The sequence below is a fragment of the Panulirus ornatus genome, chromosome 2 (assembly GCF_036320965.1).
Source record: "Panulirus ornatus isolate Po-2019 chromosome 2, ASM3632096v1, whole genome shotgun sequence".
Lineage (NCBI taxonomy): Eukaryota > Metazoa > Arthropoda > Malacostraca > Decapoda > Palinuridae > Panulirus > Panulirus ornatus.
In genome coordinates this window covers 75,368,987-75,388,860 of record NC_092225.1, presented here as the reverse complement: position 1 = coordinate 75,388,860, position 19,874 = coordinate 75,368,987, and the positions used below count along the sequence as shown (strand labels likewise).

General features: G+C 39.1%; 1 protein-coding gene across 1 annotated transcript in view; it reads left to right on the top strand.

The window, feature by feature from the left end:
- The window catches only part of LOC139757294 (uncharacterized), a 517,589-nt gene extending 498,920 nt beyond the window's left edge, over positions 1 to 18,669 (top strand). The window contains exon 29 of the mRNA XM_071677667.1: positions 15,705 to 18,669. Coding sequence (XP_071533768.1) covers positions 15,705 to 16,374 — 670 coding nt within the window. The 3' untranslated portion in view covers positions 16,375 to 18,669. The remainder of the gene's footprint in view (positions 1 to 15,704) is intronic.
- The last annotated feature ends 1,205 nt before the right edge of the window (positions 18,670 to 19,874 follow it).

Genomic DNA, 19,874 nt, shown 5'->3' with positions numbered 1-19,874 from the left:
TTTTCACTGATTCTAACAACTTTCCTCCCGCACCATATATTCTTAATACCTTCCACAGAGCATCTCTATCAACTCTATCATATGCCTTCTCCAGATCCATAAATGCTACATACAAATCCATTTGCTTTTCTAAGTATTTCTCACATACATTCTTCAAAGCAAACACCTGATCCACACATCCTCTACCACTTCTGAAACCACACTGCTCTTCCCCAATCTGATGCTCTGTACATGCCTTCACCCTCTCAATCAATACCCTCCCATATAATTTACCAGGAATACTCAACAAACTTATACCTCTGTAATTTAAGCACTCACTCTTATCCCCTTTGCCTTTGTATATATAAAAAAAAATATATATATATATATATATATATATATATATATATATATATATATATATATATATATATATATTTTTTTTTTTTTTTTTTTTTTTTTTTTTTTTTTTTGCCGCTGTCTCCCGCGTTTGCGAGGTAGCGCAAGGAAACAGATGAAAGAAATGGCCCAACCCACCCCCATACACATGCCTTGATTCAATCCACTGACAGCACGTCAACCCTGGTATACCACATCGCTCCAATTCACTCTATTCTTTGCCCTCCTTTCACCCTCCTGCATGTTCAGGCCCCGATCACACAAAATCTTTTTCACTCCATCTTTCCACCTCCAATTTGGTCTCCCTCTTCTCCTCGTTCCCTCCACCTCCGACACATATATCCTCTTGGTCAATCTTTCCTCACTCATTCTCTCCATGTGACCAAACCATTTCAAAACACCCTCTTCTGCTCTCTCAACCACGCTCTTTTTATTTCCACACATCTCTCTTACCCTTACGTTACTTACTCGATCAAACCACCTCACACCACACATTGTCCTTAAACATCTCATTTCCAGCACATCCATCCTCCTGCGCACAACTCTATCCATAGTCCACGCCTCGCAACCATACAACATTGTTGGAACCACTATTCCTTCAAACATACCCATTTTTGCTTTCCGAGATAATGTTCTCGACTTCCACACATTCTTCAAGGCTCCCAGAATTTTCGCCCCCTCCCCCACCCTATGATCCACTTCCGCTTCCATGGTTCCATCCGCTGCCAGATCCACTCCCAGGTATCTAAAACACTTCACTTCCTCCAGTTTTTCTCCATTCAAACTCACCTCCCAATTGAATTGACCCTCAACCCTACTGTACCTAATAACCTTATATATATATATATATATATATATTCTTTTCTTTCTTTTAAACTATTCGCCATTTCCCGCGTTAGCGAGGTAGCGTTAAGAACAGAGGATATATATATATATATATATATATATATATATATATATATTTTTTTTTTTTTCACTGTCTCCCGCGTTTGCGAGGTAGCGCAAGGCAACAGATGAAAGAAATGGCCCAACCCACCCCCATACACATGTATATACATACGTCCACACACACAAATATACATACCTACACAGCTTTCCATGGTTTACCCCAGACGCTTCACATGCCCTGCTTCAATCCACTGACAGCACTTCAACCCCGGTATACCACATAGCTCCAATTCACTCTATTCCTTGCCCTCCTTTCACCCTCCTGCATGTTCAGGCCCCGATCACGCAAAAAATCTTTTTCACTCCATCTTTCCACCTCCAATTTGGTCTCCCTCTTCTCCTTGTTCCCTCCACCTCCGACACATATATCCTCTTGGTCAATCTTTCCTCACTCATCCTCTCCATGTGCCCAAACCACTTCAAAACACCCTCTTCTGCTCTCTCAACCACGCTCTTTTTATTTCCACACATCTCTCTTACCCTTACGTTACTTACTCGATCAAACCACCTCACACCACACACTGTCCTCAAACATCTCATTTCCAGCACATCCATCCTCCTGCGCACAACTCTATCCATAGCCCACGCCTCGAAACCATACAACATTGTTGGAACCACCATTCCTTCAAACATACCCATTTTTGCTTTCCGAGATAATGTTCTCGACTTCCACACATTCTTCAAGGCCCCCAGGATTTTCGCCCCCTCCCCCACCCTATGATCCACTTCCGCTTCCATGGTTCCATCCGCTGCCAGATCCACTCCCAGATATCTAAAACACTTCACTTCCTCCAGTTTTTCTCCATTCAAACTTACCTCCCAATTGACTTGACCCTCAACCCTACTGTACCTAATAACCTTGCTCTTATTCACATTTACTCTTAACTTTCTTCTTCCACACACTTTTCCAAACTCAGTCACCAGCTTCTGCAGTTTCTCACATGAATCAGCCACCAGCGCTGTATCATCAGCGAACAACAACTGACTCACTTCCCAAGCTCTCTCATCCCCAACAGACTTCATACTTGCCCCTCTTTCCAAAACTCTTGCATTCACCTCCCTAACAACCCCATCCATAAACAAATTAAACAACCATGGAGACATCACACACCCCTGCCGCAAACCTACATTCACTGAGAACCAATCACTTTCCTCTCTTCCTACACGTACACATGCCTTACATCCTCGATAAAAACTTTTCACTGCTTCTAACAACTTTCCTCCCACACCATATATTCTTAATACCTTCCACAGAGCATCTCTATCAACTCTATCATATGCCTTCTCCAGATCCATAAATGCTACATACAAATCCATTTGCTTTTCTAAGTATTTCTCACATACATTCTTCAAAGCAAACACCTGATCCACACATCCTCTACCACTTCTGAAACCACACTGCTCTTCCCCAATCTGATGCTCTGTACATGCCTTCACCCTCTCAATCAATACCCTCCCATATGATTTACCAGGAATACTCAACAAACTTATACCTCTGTAATTTGAGCACTCACTCTTATCCCCTTTGCCTTTGTACAATGGCACTATGCAAGCATTCTGCCAATCCTCAGGCACCTCACCATGAGTCATACATACATTAAATAACCTTACCAACCAGTCAACAATACAGTCACCCCCATTTTTAATAAATTCCACTGCAATACCATCCAAACCCGCTGCCTTGCCGGCTTTCATCTTCCGCAAAGCTTTCACTACCTCTTCTCTGTTTACCAAATCATTTTCCCTAACCCTCTCACTTTGCACACCACCTCGACCAAAACACCCTATATCTGCCACTCTATCATCAAACACATTCAACAAACCTTCAAAATACTCACTCCATCTCCTTCTCACATCACCACTACTTGTTATCACCTCCCCACTTGCGCCCTTCACCAAAGTTCCCATTTGCTCCCTTGTCTTACGCACTTTATTTACCTCCTTCCAGAACATCTTTTTATTCTCCCTAAAATTTAATGATACTCTCTTACCCCAATATATATTTTCCCTGGGGATAGGGGAGAAAGAATACTTCCCACGTATTCCCTGCGTGTCGTAGAAGGCGACTAAAAGGGAAGGGAGCGGGGGGCTGGAAATCCTCCCCTCTCATTTTTTTTTTTAATTTTCCAAAAGAAGGAACAGAGAAGGGGGCCAGGTGAGGATGTTCCCTCAAAGGTCCAGTCCTTTGTTCTAAACGCTACCTTGCTAACGCGGGAAATGGCGAATAGTATTCCTGGCAAATTATATGGGAGGGTATTGATTGAGAGGGTGAAGGCATGTACAGAGCATCAGATTGGGGAAGAGCAGTGTGGTTTCACAAGTGGTAGAGGATGTGTGGATCAGGTGTTTGCTTTGAAGAATGTATGTGAGAAATACTTAGAAAAGCAAATGGATTTGTATGTAGCATTTATGGATCTGGAGAAGGCATATGATAGAGTTGATAGAGATGCTCTGTGGAAGGTATTAAGAATATATGGTGTGGGAGGAAAGTTGTTAGAAGCAGTGAAAAGTTTTTATCGAGGATGTAAGGCATGTGTATGTGTAGGAAGAGAGGAAAGTGATTGGTTCTCAGTGAATGTAGGTTTGCGGCAGGGGTGTGTGATGTCTCCATGGTTGTTTAATTTGTTTATGGATGGGGTTGTTAGGGAGGTGAATGCAAGAGTTTTGGAAAGAGGGGCAAGTATGAAGTCTGTTGGGGATGAGAGAGCTTGGGAAGTGAGTCAGTTGTTGTTCGCTGATGATACAGCGCTGGTGGCTGATTCATGTGAGAAACTGCAGAAGCTGGTGACTGAGTTTGGTAAAGTGTGTGAAAGAAGAAAGTTAAGAGTAAATGTGAATAAGAGCAAGGTTATTAGGTACAGTAGGGTTGAGGGTCAAGTCAATTGGGAGGTGAGTTTGAATGGAGAAAAACTGGAGGAAGTGAAGTGTTTTAGATATCTGGGAGTGGATCTGGCAGCGGATGGAACCGTGGAAGCAGAAGTGGATCATAGGGTGGGGGAGGGGGCGAAAATTCTGGGAGCCTTGAAGAATGTGTGGAAGTCGAGAACATTATCTCGGAAAGCAAAAATGGGTATGTTTGAAGGAATAGTGGTTCCAACAATGTTGTATGGTTGCGAGGCGTGGACTATGGATAGAGTTGTGCGCAGGAGGATGGATGTGCTGGAAATGAGATGTTTGAGGACAATGTGTGGTGTGAGGTGGTTTGATCGAGTAAGTAACGTAAGGGTAAGAGAGATGTGTGAAAATAAAAAGAGCGTGGTTGAGAGAGCAGAAGAGGGTGTTTTGAAATGGTTTGGTCACATGGAGAGAATGAGTGAGGAAAGATTGACCAAGAGGATATAGGTGTCGGAGGTGGAGGGAACGAGGAGAAGAGGGAGACCAAATTGGAGGTGGAAAGATAGAGTGAAAAAGATTTTGTGTGATCGGGGCCTGAACATGCAGGAGGGTGAAAGGAGGGCAAGGAATAGAGTGAATTGGAGCGATGTGGTATACCGGGGTTGACGTGCTGTCAGTGGATTGAATCAAGGCATGTGAAGCGTCTGGGGTAAACCATGGAAAGCTGTGTAGGTATGTATATTTGCGTGTGTGGACGTATGTATATACATGTGTATGGGGGGGGTGGTTGGGCCATTTCTTTCGTCTGTTTCCTTGCGCTACCTCGCAAACGCGGGAGACAGCGACAACAAAAAAATATATATATATATATATATATATATATATATATATATATATATATATATATATATATATATATATACACACACACACACACACACACACACACCCACATACGCACATATACATACCTATGCATTTCACTGTATATATACATATACATACACAGACATATACACATATACTTTTCTTTCTTTCTTTCATACTATTCACCATTTCCCGCATTAGTGAGGTAGCGTTAAGAACAGAGGACTGGGCCTTTGAAGGAATATCTTCACCTGGCCCCCTTCTCTGCTCCTTTTCGAAAATTGAAAAAAAAACGAGAGGGGAGGATTTCCAGCCACCTGCTCCCTCCCCTTTTAGTCGCCTTCTACGACACGCAGGGAATATGTGGGAAGTATTCTTTCTCCCCTATCCCCAGGGATAACGTACATATGCATATGTACATATTCGTACTTGCTGCCCTCATCCATTTCCATCGCCACCCCACCATGCATGAAATGGCACCTCCTTCTTCCCCCGCATGTGCGAGGTAGCACTAGGAAAAGACAACAAAAGCCACATTCATTCACACTCAGTCTCTAGCTGTCATGTATAATGCACTAAAACCACAACTCCCTTTCCACATCCAAGCCCCACAAAACTTTCCATTGTTTACCCAGACACTTCACATGCCCTGGTTCAATCCACTGACAGCCCATCTTCCCTGGTATACCACATCATTCCAATTCGCTTTATTCCTTGCATGCCTTTCACCCTTCTGCATGTTCAGGCCCCGATCGCTCAAAGTCTTTTTCACTCCATCCTTCCACTTCCAGTGTGGTCTCCCACTTCTCTATGTTCCCTCCACCTCTGACACATATATCCTCTTTGTCAGTCTTTCCTCACTCATTCTATCCATGTGACGATACCATTTCAATACAACCTCTTCTGCTCTCTCAACCTCTTTCTTTTTATTACCACACATCTCTCTTACCCTTTCATTACTTACTCGATCAAACCAACTCACACCACATATTGTTGTCAAATATCTCATTTCCAACACATCCACCCTTGTCCGCACAACCCTATCTATAGCCCACGCCTCGCAACCATATAACATTGTTGGAACCACTATTCCTTCAAACATACCATTTTTGCTCTCCGAGATAATGTTCTCGCCTTCCACACATTCTTCACTGCTCACCTAGGCCCCCTCCCCCACTATTATGATAACATAAGATGCAATGCTTTTCATCTCCTGTCTTAGCTGTGGATTCCAGTCCTATTGCATTGAGAAAAATCAGGTATTATTGCCTTCAAGTAGTTGTGGTAACATGTAGTCTGTGTCACAATAATAAGATAAGATTACTTTATTGTCAAATTTTATGCATGATACAAAATGCATTTCTGTATGGCTAGAAGCTCAATTCAAGATTAGAAAGTATAAGAACTATGAAATAGAAATGATAAAATATCACATAAAAGGACACATAAAGAATCATCTATTTCACTAAGAAGCTATATCACAGAGGAGTTACAGCATCCATTTTGGTATAAATGATTTCCTGAATCTGTTGGTGTACTGTATAGGCAGACTCAGTCTTCTTCCTGACCTCAGAAATACATATTGTTGGTGTGGGAGATGGGTTGCATCTTGCATGATCTTCTCCACCTGCTTCATTGCATATTGCTGATACAGTATATCTCATGTTTTAGTGTTTGCACCCAATTTCCTAGCTTTCTTAACAATTCTCTCGTTTATTTTTATAAACAAAGCAAAAAAAAAAAATAAATGAATAAATTAAGAGAGATGTGTGGTAATAAAAGGAGTGTGGTTGAGAGAGCAGAAGAGGGTGTATTGAAATGGTTTGGTCACATGGAGAGAATGAGTGAGGAAAGATTGACCAAGAGGATATATGTGTCAGAGGTGGAGGAAACAAGGAGAAGTCGGGGACCACATTGGAGATGGAAGGATGGAGTGAAAAAGGTTTTGAGTGATTGGGGCCTGAACATGCAGGAGGCTGAAAGGCACACAAGTAATAGAGTGAATTGGAATGATGTGGTATACCAGGGTTGACGTGCTGTCAATGGATTGAACCAGAGCATGTGAAGCGTCTGGGATAAACCATGGAAAGTTTTGTGGGGCCTGGATGTGGAAAGGGAGCTGTGGTTTCAGTGCATTATACATGACAGCTAGAGACTAAGCGTGAACGAATGTGGCTTTTTGTCCTTTCCTAGCGCTACCTCGCGGGGGTAGGGGGGATGCTATTTCATGTGTGGTGGGGTGGCAACGGGAATGAATAAAGGCAGCAAGTAAGAATTATGTGCATGTGTACATATGTGTATGTCTGTGTATGTATATATATGTATACGTTAAAATGTATAGGTATGTATGTGTGCGTGTGTGGACGTGTATGTATATACACGTGTATGTGGGTGGGTCGGGCCATTCTTTCATCTGTTTCCTTGCGCTACCTCACTAACATGGGAGACAGTGACAAAGTATAATATTAATTTAAATAATATTTTTATTTTTACTGTTTAGCTTGCCATACCAGGCAGTAACTGAAAAAAAGATAACTGATTCCATAGTTGACCTATAAGAAAGATTAATTATTGTGTCGTCTTTTTTTTTTTTTTTTTTTTTTTTTTTTTTTTTTTTTGCTGTCTCCCGCGTTTGCGAGGTAGCGCAAGTGTGTTGTCAATATGTAGACTATTTAAGATATGTACAAAGTGCAATCTTTGATTACATTTCTTATACACCTTATCAGTATTGCACCACCTTTTAATTGATCATCTATGGTAAAGCCTAGATACTTGTACTGTTTCACTTTTTCTACATTTTCATCTTCAGTTGTAATTAAGTCTGGTACATGTAGTTCTTTGTCCTAAAATCTATTATCCTCTCTTTAGTTTTTACATTCAAGTGCAGATGATTTGATTTACACCACTCAACAAAGCAACTAACGTGTGCAATATAATCATTACAAGTTTTTTTTTTTTTTTTTTTTTTTTTTTTTTTTTTTTTTTTATACTTTGTCACTGTCTCCCACGTTTTTTCCTATGAATACTGTATCATTAGCATATTTTAAAAGTAATGCAGTTGCTAAAAAACTTCTGCAGTCATCAGTATACAAACTGAACAAAGTGGGTAGACATAACGCATCTCTGGGGTGCACCTGTATTGGTAAAAATTGTGTTGGACTTGGTGTTATCTGTCTTGGTATCTGTGGTCTCTTGTGTTAAAAAGCTGAAAATTCATTTCAGTAAGTTACAGTTTTACATCCATCCTTGATAATGTATCTAACAAAATATGTGGCTGGATTCTATTAAAGGCAGAGCTAAAATCAAAGTATAATAGACTTGCTTGTGAGTTATGTTTGTCTAAATGTTTGCAAATCTCATTCATAAAAGCCAAACTTACATCCTCCACACTCCTATTTTTACGATATGCAAACTGCAGTGGATCTCTGAAATTATCTCTGCTATTACTCAAATAGTCTCTCATTATGTCTTCAAGACATTTCATATTTGATTGAAAACAATAGATCTAAAATCATTTTACACTTTAGGAAATGAGATTTTGGCATTTGGCTTTATTTCTGACAATTTCAATATGTCAGGCACTACTCCTTGATCTGTTGAGTCTTGAAATAGTTGCTGAAGTATGGGTGCCATTTGTCCAGCACAACACGTTAGTGCCTCACCTGGCACACCATCTGGTCCCATGGCCTTCCCAGACCTAATATGGCTCAGGGACTGCAATACATGATTCTTTCATTATTTCTTTCTCAAATAACTGACATAACATTACTGCACTCTTCTAAAATCATTTCTTTCATATCTTGCAAAACATAAATTTATATCATTCACATATGTATCAATGTTTTCTGACTTAGGCACATTCAGATTTTTATTATAACCACATAATGTTTTTATCCTTTCCACACATCTTTCACACGATATATTCTAAATAACCCCTCAACCTTTTCCTTTTAAGCCCTTTTTGAATCCAGTATTTTCTTGTTTGGTTATTTTTTTATTGATTTTAACAAGATCATCATCAAAACACTCCAAAAGTTAATCCTTTTCTTTTGTATCATGAGAAAGTAAGTAAACATTTGTCAGACCAGATGTACTTGAATTAAAAGTAAATTGTGTTAAAGTAGAATATGTGGAAGACCACTTTCACTCATTGTATGGTAGAGTATAGAAACTTCTCTTACTTCTGTGCAATACTTAGCCCACCCTCATTCTATTCATATAACTCAACTTTTTTCAAGTCTTTTGGTCTTCTACTGATCCCTTCGTTTTCAGCATTAGTATTCTATAAGTTATCTGAATCAATAATGTCCAAGAGATCAGTGTTATAGTTAGGGTTCTTAGTTGCTGCCCAGTCAGAGTAAGTTGCTGTATATCTCTTCACCAATTCAACAGTAGTGTGCCACTCAAAGGGAGAAATACCAGACAATCATGCGGAGACACCATGACATGCTATTTTCTTCAGTGTACATATACATCTCACTTAATGAGCATCAGCTCAGCAGAAATTCAGTTTAATAAGATTTTTTAAGTGTATGAAACTATTCAAGTGAGTTTCTGTTTAGTTTAACAACAATATTTCAGAGTTATGTCTGTCTTTATGTTTTGCACAGAACCATAGGGTATGAATAGATAAAAAATGAATAGATTTATGACAGTATATTGGATGTAAGCAGCCTTTGGGTGAAAATAGACAGATGAGGTTTTACAGTGATTATGGAACTTGGAGACCATGATAGAAACTAGTTAAGTAATCTTAGAAGAGCTGGATATTTCCACTCTTTGGATAAGCACATGGGTGAGGTACGATTAGATAGACAGAGTGGCAGTTGTACAGGGATGTTTACAGAGTCAGTGGTATGTTACATATATTATGAGCTTGATTGAACATTAAGTGATGAATACTTACAGTAATACAGTAGGTGACATACCACATAGCCTAACAAATAGAAAACTGACCTTTTTCACTTGCATATCTGTGCACTTGTTTATAATTGTCTATGAAATACACAGTGGTAGGTCTAGGACTATTCTTATATTTGTATGAACAATCTCCGATTGGAACAAGTCAGTCGTGATGATGAATGGCAGTTTGTGACATTTGGGGGGGTTCCATGTGATGGGCGTGTCTGCAGTTTATTGCCAGACTGCTGTATTAGCTGCTGGTGGTGGTCAGAAATAGTGGACAACACCAGCAGCTGATGTGGAAGTTTGGCAATATGCTGCTAACACATCCCATTACATAGACCTCCCTCCAATGTTCCTCTATCATGGACCATCATGTGTCACCACAATCAATGTGTTCCAATCAGAGCTTGTAGAGAGATATATAAGAACAGTCCTATACTTACATTTGTGAACTTCATGAACATTCCATGAACAAGTGCATAGCTATGCAAGTGAACAGCTCAGCGGTTGGTTAGGCTATTTGGTGTGGCAACTACTTTATTTAATAAGATATGTTGATGTACTCATAGACTTGTTTTATATACACTTTGGTGAAGTTTGTGGCAGGTCCACCCAGCCTGCCTAGCCATTAAATGTGAAAAACACTCAACTAATACTCTCATAGACTTGTTTTTAGTACTCAGAATTAAGTGGCAAGCAAACCCAGCCTGGCTAAGCAAGTATGCTAAGAGAGTTTGGTAGCAGTTTAGAATCACTCTTTGTAATTTTTTTTTATTTCAATGATCATCCTTAACAACTAGTCCCAAGATAGCAGTTACCAGTTTAACAAGCGCCTCATCAAAGATAAAAAGGATGACCATCACCATGGCGAGAGAACTAGGTGTATTGCAAGAATGAGAACAATGAAAATGTGAATGACATTTGTAGAGCTACTGGCTTAGTTTTCTCAACTTTGTTCACACTAAGCAGCCACAGTGACAAAATCAAAGAAAGAATAAAGTTGGTGTTACCTGAGCTCCAAGCTATTGTTAATAGGTTGTGCTTTGACATCTAACTTGTTTGAGCAGGCACCTTAACCAAAGGAAGTACCTGTTCAAAAATGTTTATGCTCTTTGTAGTAGGTTCTTAGGTCTATATTATCTGGACTTAGACAAAATTTATAAGGAATAGGGTGAATGTGTTAGAAATTTAATGTTTGAGGGTAGTATGTGAGGAAGGTTGATTGAATATGGAATAACAAGCTGAGAAAGAGGAATATGTATGAAAAGGAAAAGGCTGAAGTGGTTTGTATATATTGAGAGGATGAGTGAGGGGAGGATGACTAAGAGGATATACATGTCAGAAGTGGAAGAAACAAGAAAAAGGAAGAAAAAAAAATCATGGAAGAATAGAATAAAAGATACTTCAAGGCTCAGGATCTGAACATATGAAGGTGTGTAAGGGTTAAAGCATATTGGAGCAATGTGGTTTACAGGAGACAGTGCAGGCAGAACCAATGCATATGAAGCAGTTATGGGAAACCACAGAAAGGTTTCTTGGAGCCTGGATGTGGATAGGTTTTCGTACATTATACATTACAGCTAGAGAGTGGATGTGAGCTAATGCAGGAAATGGCAAATATGTACAAAAAAGAATTATATAAGAACCTACTGAAGAGAATTTTATAGAAACAGTACCTAAGAAAAACAAATTACAGTATCATTTACTGTGTACTGTATAAGGTGAATGTCTTGCAGTGAAGGCAAGGCTAGCCTCCCTGTGATCACTAGTGTTTGTGTGCATATAGTACTTTCATCTCTATCACCCATTTTCTCCAATTTACCGTTAACAGAGTGTAATTTATGAGTTTGCTGTCCTGTACATACTTGTTTCCTGGCTCACTCACCCTTCTATCTGCCATCCATTTTCTCCAGTATTTTTTGAATCATCTGATAGTTATTAGTTTATGGTTAGGTAAGAACCTACACACGAGAATTGAGTAAAGAAATACACAAAAAATGCTATTCACCATATCAGTCACTGCCTATGAGTTGAGCATATTGTTGAGGTAGTAAGGATTTGCAGTCATTTGCATTCATGAGCTAGATAGTACTTTCATCTCTACTCCCCATTTTTCCTGTTATTTTTATGATTATTTACATTATTATTCGTTCATGAGTTATGTAAGAACCTAACAAGAAGGTCACTTAGATGACACTGTACCATAGTCTGTGGTAATGACACGTCCACATATTGCAAGTTTACTGATAGTAACATGGGTCTGCTCACACCAGTAGACAATGCATACTGAGTAAATGAGCATGCATGGTGGCTTGCATGGCTGCTCACTCTCCACTCCCACACCACACACCAAAACTAGTCACATAATTTTGAATTTTTCTTGCACAGAGTGGGAGAGTGGTAGAAATAGAGTTGTCACTTAATGGTGAAATCACAGTAAGAGAAGTTGCATGAAATGGGACATAATTATAAAGCTACAGTAGAGATTGAACATCTGTGGCACCAAGGAGACATAAACGAACTGATAGACTGGGCAAATGAATTCTGATATTGGTTCTAAGTTTTATGTGTCAGGAGTAAAAATATGGCAAATTATGGTTTGAATTCTATTGAACTATAAAAGGTGGTACTTCTTGGGTAGGAGTGCAAATGATTGGGGGATGTATAAGAGAAAGTGGTTGGAGATCGAGAGGAAGGTGCAAGGGTTGAAAAACAGGGCAAATGAGAGTTGCATTGAGCTCATATCAGTAAACTTATGGGAGAATTAGATGATGTTTTGGAAGGAGGTAACTAATGTGCAAAAGACAAGAGAAGAAATGGGAAAATTAGTGAACAGGGCATAAGGGGAAGTGATAACAGGTAGTGATGAAATGAGATGGTGAGTATTTTGAAGGATTGTTAAATGTGTTGGATAATAGAGTGGCAGATGTTGGGTGTTTTAGTCTGGGTGGTATGCAATGTTAGAGAGTCATGGAGAGTGTTTTGGTGAAAGAAGATGTGGTGAAAGCATTGCGTATGATGAAATGTGGCAAGGCAGAAAAGGAGATGACTGGTGATTGGCTGGCAAGGTATGTGAGGATTGGCAGAATGCATATATATTGCCATTGTATAAAGGCAAGGGGGACAAAGACTAAGTGTTCACACTACAGAGGTATAAGTTTGTTGAGTATACCTGGTAAGTTGTATGGGATGTATTGACTGAGAGGGTTAAGGCATGTACAGAACTCCAGATTGAGGAGAAGTGTGGTTTCAGAAGTGATAGAGGATGTATGTTTTCAGAAGTGGTAGAGGATGTGTGGATCAGGTGTTTGCTTTAAAGAATGTTTGTGTGAGAATTATTTAGAAAATCAGATGGATTTGTATGTGGGATTTATGGATCTGGAGAAGGCACATGGAAGCGTTGATAGAGATGCTTTTGTGGAAGGTCTTAAGAATGTATGGTGTAGGAGGAAAGCTGCTGGAACCAGTGAGAAGTTTTATCAAACCTTGTGTACAAGTATGAAGAGAGGAGATTGAATGGTTCTAAGTGAAGATTGGTCTGATGCAGGGGTGTTTGATGTCACCATGGTTGTTTAATATGTTTATGTTTGGGGTGCTGAGGTAGGTAAATGCAAGAGTCTTGGAGAGAGGGGCAAGTATCAAGTTTGTGGGGGGATGAGAGGGCCTGGGAGGTGAGTCAGTTGTTGTTTGCTGATGATACAGCACTGGTGGCAGATTCGAGTAAGAAACCTCAGAAGTTAGTGTCTTAGTTTGTAAGAGTGTGTGAAAGGAGAACATTGATAGTAAATGTGAATAACGACAAGGTTATTAGGTTCAATAGAACTGAGGGATAGGTTAGTTGGGGTGTGAGTATGAATGGAGAAAGACTAGACAAAATGAAATGTAGGTATCTAGGAGTAGAATGAACCATGCAAGCAGAAGTGAGTCATAGGGTGGGGGAGGGGATATGGCAGCAAATGGAACCATGCAACCAGAAGTGAGTCATAGGGTGGGGGAGGGGGCAAAGGTTCTGGGAGCATTGAAGAATGTGTGGAAATAGAAAGTGTTGTAGGAGGGCAAAAATGAATGTGTTTGAAGGGATAGTAGTCCCAAGCACTGGCTATAGATAAATGCTGAGGAGGTGGATGTGTTGAAAATTAAATGTTTGAGGACAATTTTAGGTGTGGGGTGGTTTGATAAGAGTAAGTAATGAAAGGTAAGAGAGATATGTGGTAATAGAAAGAGTATGGCTGAGAGAACAGAAGAGGGTGTGCTGAAATGGTTTGGACATATTTTAATAATGAGTAAGGAAAGGTTGACAAAGAGGATGTTATGTCAGAAGTGGAGGGATTAAGAAAAACAGACCCAATTGAGATAGAAGGAGGGAGTGAAAAAGATTTGAACAATCAGGGCCTGAGCATGTAGGAGGGTGATAGGCATGCATGGGATGAAGTGAATTGGAACAATATGGTATATTGGGTTCAGTATGTTGTCATTTGACTGAACCAGGGCATGTAAAGTGTAGGGTAAACCATGGAAAGGTCTGTGGATCCATATGTGGATAGGGAGCTGTGGCTTCAATGCTTTACACAATATGACTCCAAGAACTATGAAAAAAGGAAACAAACCCTGTGAAGGTTGACACAGATGATATGAATTTATTTAGCAGGGAAAGGAGAAGGTTAAGAGGTGATTTTTACAGCTATTCAGCACTATCAGAGGTCTTAACAGTCTCAGTTTAAGCTGTTATTTGTTGCTCAATATGTCAGATTTCACTTGTAGTAATGGATACAAACTCATGGGTGAATGCATTACTTTGAATGAGGCTAAGAACTTTTACTTTAATAGGATTGTTACCTTATGAAATACCATTATGAATATGAATATGAATAATTGAAAGCAACACCATTAATATTTTGAAGGCTAGATGGCAAATTCCTGCTTCAGGTCCACATCTGACATTATTTGTGCCTCTGTAGGTACATATATATTTTACAAGTATCTATCCTTAATTGCTTTTCTACTCCTACTAAACTAATCTATATATTTCTGATCTCTTCCACTATCAAAAACAACAGTGGTAGGATCCAGTAATTTAGTAATGTTTGCAATCCAATATATTCCATAATAAAAGTTTGTACTTGGATCTTACTTGATTCAACTCTTGGAGATTTGACCTAACCTATTAAGGTCTTTTCAAATGCATTAAATTGTATGCTTTATACATTTGTTTCCCAGCATCTGAAGAATGTTTGATATAAGATGATAACTAGTTTGAATTTTGCCCAAATTTTGTCCCTTTTAGAAATATGGAACTTGAATATACCCTGGCTCATAACTTGAAGAAAATTCCACCTCTCATAATGAAACATGATAGATTTTTTTTTTTTTTTTTTTTTTTCCAGACAATATCCTCACCCAGTTTATTTGGCTCCTAATGAATATGGTACTTTTCGGGCAACATGTTCCATGGGACACCCTTCTAGGTGAAGTTAAGAATTGTGCTTAGAAGGTTTAGGCAGAGAAAGACATGATGGATGTAAGATAGATGACTGAAAGAATGCAGTTAGGTTGATTAAGGTTAGAGGAAAGAAAAAACCAAGTGATTTGGAAGGAAAGAATAAAGGAATATTTTTGATGGAAAAGATGTTAAGTATATATGAAGGAAACTGAATATGCAGCAAGGCAGGGTAATGCAGTGTGTGTGTGTAGAGAGAGATTAGCATTGAATATCTTTCATGTAGTGATAACTATGAAAAACAATTTGAGTAATAGCATACTCCAATTTTTAGGCAGGAACATGAGGAGGCTGAGTTGCGACGCCGCCACCAACAAGAGAGAGAAGCTTTTAAGGTGCAGCGTATACAGCGGAATCAGCAAAACAGACGACCCAAGTCACTTCGTCTGGCTTCTTCTCCCGGACCTTCCACATCAGGAGCAACTCCCTCTTCACCTCACTGTCAGGCTGATGCTACACCATTAGAGGGTGGTAAAGGATCAGTCACAACTAATGTTGATCCTGTCATCACAACTGATAATTCAGTGGAGACTTCAACAACTGCAGTATCAACAAGTAAAAAGGGGCGCACAATCTCAGAGGACATGTTAGAGTTGGTGCAGAATTTAGGAGCTCCACGGCCAGTTATGCGTTCTTCATCAGGGAAAATGACTCTCAACCAGATGATGGCCCAACAAAAATCATCAGCAACAGTGCCAGCTGTAGGTCAAAGGCCAATCTATCCTACAGTGGGAATTGCTGCTGCACCATACCATGGCCAATACTTCTCTGCATTTCAGACATTCCCCTTCCCATACCAGCGGCTGTCAGATGGCTCAATTGTGGCTGTGTCTCAACTAGATGATAGTTCAGGAGCTCCATCAAGCACCAGTAGTAGCAGTAGTTTACAGCATCAACAGCCACCAGCCACAAGTGCCTCCTGGGTACAATGGCAACAGCAGTAGGTGTGGCCAACATTCCAAGTTCCCACTCAGGGACAGGAACCAGCATCTGTGATCATGTATTTTATATGTTACTCCCACATGGAGATAGACTCAGATCAACTGTGTTGGAAGCAGTTTCTGTCAAGGTTTTTCACTAATTCTAACCCAACTAAATTTTCCAAATGTCTTGTAACTGAGATTGCACTTGCATGGGGGAAAATATAGCAAGGAGTCATGTTGATGATAGACAGTAGTGTTTCCAATGCTAGTTGTGGAGTTACCAACTAGTCATGCAATAGAAAGGATGAAACTTTCAAATTAATATGGGTGTATATTAACACCAAAGTTTGTTTACATTGCAGAAGATTTGAATTGATACCTCCGACATCCATTCTGTTCCTTTTAGATATGACTAGATTTATTGTTTGCTATAGTGGTTCCTTTTTTATTATATTACTGTTCCATGACTGTATGAGAACAAATATATCTTTTTAGGTAAAACTGATCAATCAGAATGAAACACTTCCCTCTGTTCATCAATTGTAGATATGAACAAGGGTTAGACAGTGTAAATGTTGTAAAATATGTACAGAAAGACTGTTGTACAGTGAGGGGATTGTGATGGGGCTTGTGATAAGTACTGGTTTAGTGATGAAGATACTGGCCCCAGTAAAATTCATCCATATTAGGGCAAGCCAACACTGATCGGTCTTCCAGCAACCACTTTGAAGGTGATACATGCACATTGTATGAGCACACCCCTTACTTCATTTGGGTTAGCGGGTCTGCTCAAAGCAAAGTTAGCAATGACTGTAAGGAAGCCCTTCAAGAACTTTCTTACTGAGACTTCTCAGTGTTGATTGTCAACTTTAGCAGAAGGCTTCCTTAATTAGCCTGCACATTGCATTGCAACAGTAAGGGATCAGGACACGTGTTGATATAAACTTTGTGATTGAAATTGGTGCTACTGCCTTGCTTATATGCAGTATCTAATTTTTTTAGAGTCTATTTACAGGTAGAGGAAAGTATTTTGGATTGATATGGAAATCTGAGATAGCTTAGCTTGAGAGTGATGGAGTGCTAGATAGCATGATAATGGTTTAACCTGCCAAGGGAGAGGTTAGTTTATTTTGTAAATGTTAAAACTAAAAAGAGTCAGTAGTGCACTGCCAACAAACATCTGTGAAGAGGAATTAGGATATATAAGGATCATGAAAGAGTCACATCAGTAAAGTACTGCCAATAGTTAATACAAAGGGAAGTTATACAATTCAGAGGGATCTTGTATGTTACACCAGCAAGACTCCAATATCAGGTAAGCAGGTATCCTAACACTTCATTAAATTGTACTTTTGATTACTTACCACCAAAATCCATAAGACCTTGCATATATCTTGATGCACATATAATTGAAATGGTCATGGTGCATCAGCAAATTTTCATTCACTTGTCTAATATAGGTGGATATATCTAAGAACTAGTTTGTGATATACTTGAGTTTCAGGTGTTTTCCATTGAATTGTATGTGGCAGTGGCCTTTTGACTGTAAGGATCCATTTTTATTACATTAAATAGCATCATCTACCTATAGAAAAGTTACCTTAATCCTGCCTCAGTCTTTATCAGTAATCCATGTTGGCAATCCCCATTGGTTTGTTAAACTTGTCAGTGCTTATGCTAACTACCAGTAAGGAAAGAGAGCCATCATTGCCATGCCATAAGCACCTCATTGCATTTCATTTATCCATCTTACTGAAATACTGTTGTGCTTTCTAAGCTTAGAAAAACCAGGTTATAGGTAGCTAACACAGTTTTATGTGCCTACCTGTAATGAAATTTTCCTCCCAGCAGTAGAAGCAAACTAATAACATTATAGTTTCTTCTTGTTGCTCTGCAACCGTGATGTTGAGCCAAGGTGGTGCTGAGCTTGTCCAGGTTTTAGGCACCTACATATCCTGAGTAGGATTTGCTTTTCTAGATTGTCATTATTGATTATTATTATTTATATGTTACCTAGAGTAATAATGTAATATATTTTATATTCAATTTCATAAAGCTTGAAATGTAAGTTACTAAAATTTCTTCCAGTCCTATTATTAAGTTTGTATTGGTTATTGCCATTGTCTTTGCACTGAGTTGTAAGTGGATACAGAGACTCAGCACTTCCCTGCCTTGGCATATGGTCCCATCTGCAGCCTGCCATGCAGTCGTCTGCCAGCTGAAAACAAGATTCCATGGAAGTCCACTCATTATTGTGCTGTATAATATCTTGTACAATAACTAGAAGTGATTAAATAAAGTGGTGCAAAATTTTAATTTTCCTTGTTTTCTGCACCTTAAGGAACACAGATGAAACAAATAAAGCTCTGTTAACTTTTAGCATATCTATGTTTCAAACCTCATCAGTTTTCTCAGTTAACCTCAGCCTCCAAAATATCATACTTACATCTCATTCTAAACTATAATCAAACTCCACATTTAATGCTCAAAAAAATCCATCTTGGCTACTGAGAATGTGTATAACCTTATGCAATAAATCCATTTTTTGTGAGAGGGCTAAGGGCACTAAAGATAATGACATTAGTTATAAGCAAAATTTTTCATGATATCTGGTTTCCTAAACATAGTTTTTCTTCCTGTCTGCTGAAATACAGAGTAATTTTTACTGTATGTGCTGACTGCAGGGTTGGAGCAATTATGGCATAAAGATTAGATTACAATTAAAAATACTTTCCATTTTTTAATTACAATTATAATTACAAATACATTTAGGAATAGCAGTTACAGTAGAATTACCTCAAAACAAAATCAGTTATGATTACAATTATAATTACAATATCCCAAATTTAGAAAAGAAATTGCATTGTAAAGACATGTTATATTTACAAACAAGTGTTACATTCTATTTTAGTGTAAAGATTTCATTTTAGTAGAAATTGCAGATAACTGAAAAGCTGGTACTTTATCACCTCTCTCGCAAGGTTCTGCTTCAACAAAAGACTCACTGATACTGTGCTTCCCTCTGATCCCCATTGATTTTGGAATTTCATTGAACATGTTGGTGTAAAGAAGAAAGGTCTGGGTCTTTTGATTCAGGTAATCCTTCTGCTAGATCATCCTTGTTACTTTCTTTATCCACTGTTGATGCTGACCCCTCCTGAACTACTTCCAATTCTTCAAGCATAGCCTTGACATATACCAGCACTTGGTCCTTCTGCTCTTGTAATGGAAGCCAGTCCAGTTTGAACCTGGGAACCAAAAAAAGCTGTTACTTGAACATCTATTTCCATACACTGATCCAACATTTTTCTTCACAGAGTCCAATAGTACTTTAGCCAATTGTTCACAGTATTGCAAGTGGGTGTAATGATTATGAGTTAGATTCTCCAGTGAGTGTTTATGTCCCTGAATCGCTGGTCCAATAACAGATATGGTCACCTTCTTCTACCTCTCCACAACTTCCGTGGCCTCATGAAAAGGTTCAAGGACAATCAAAAGCTCCTTTAAGGCAAATATCTCCA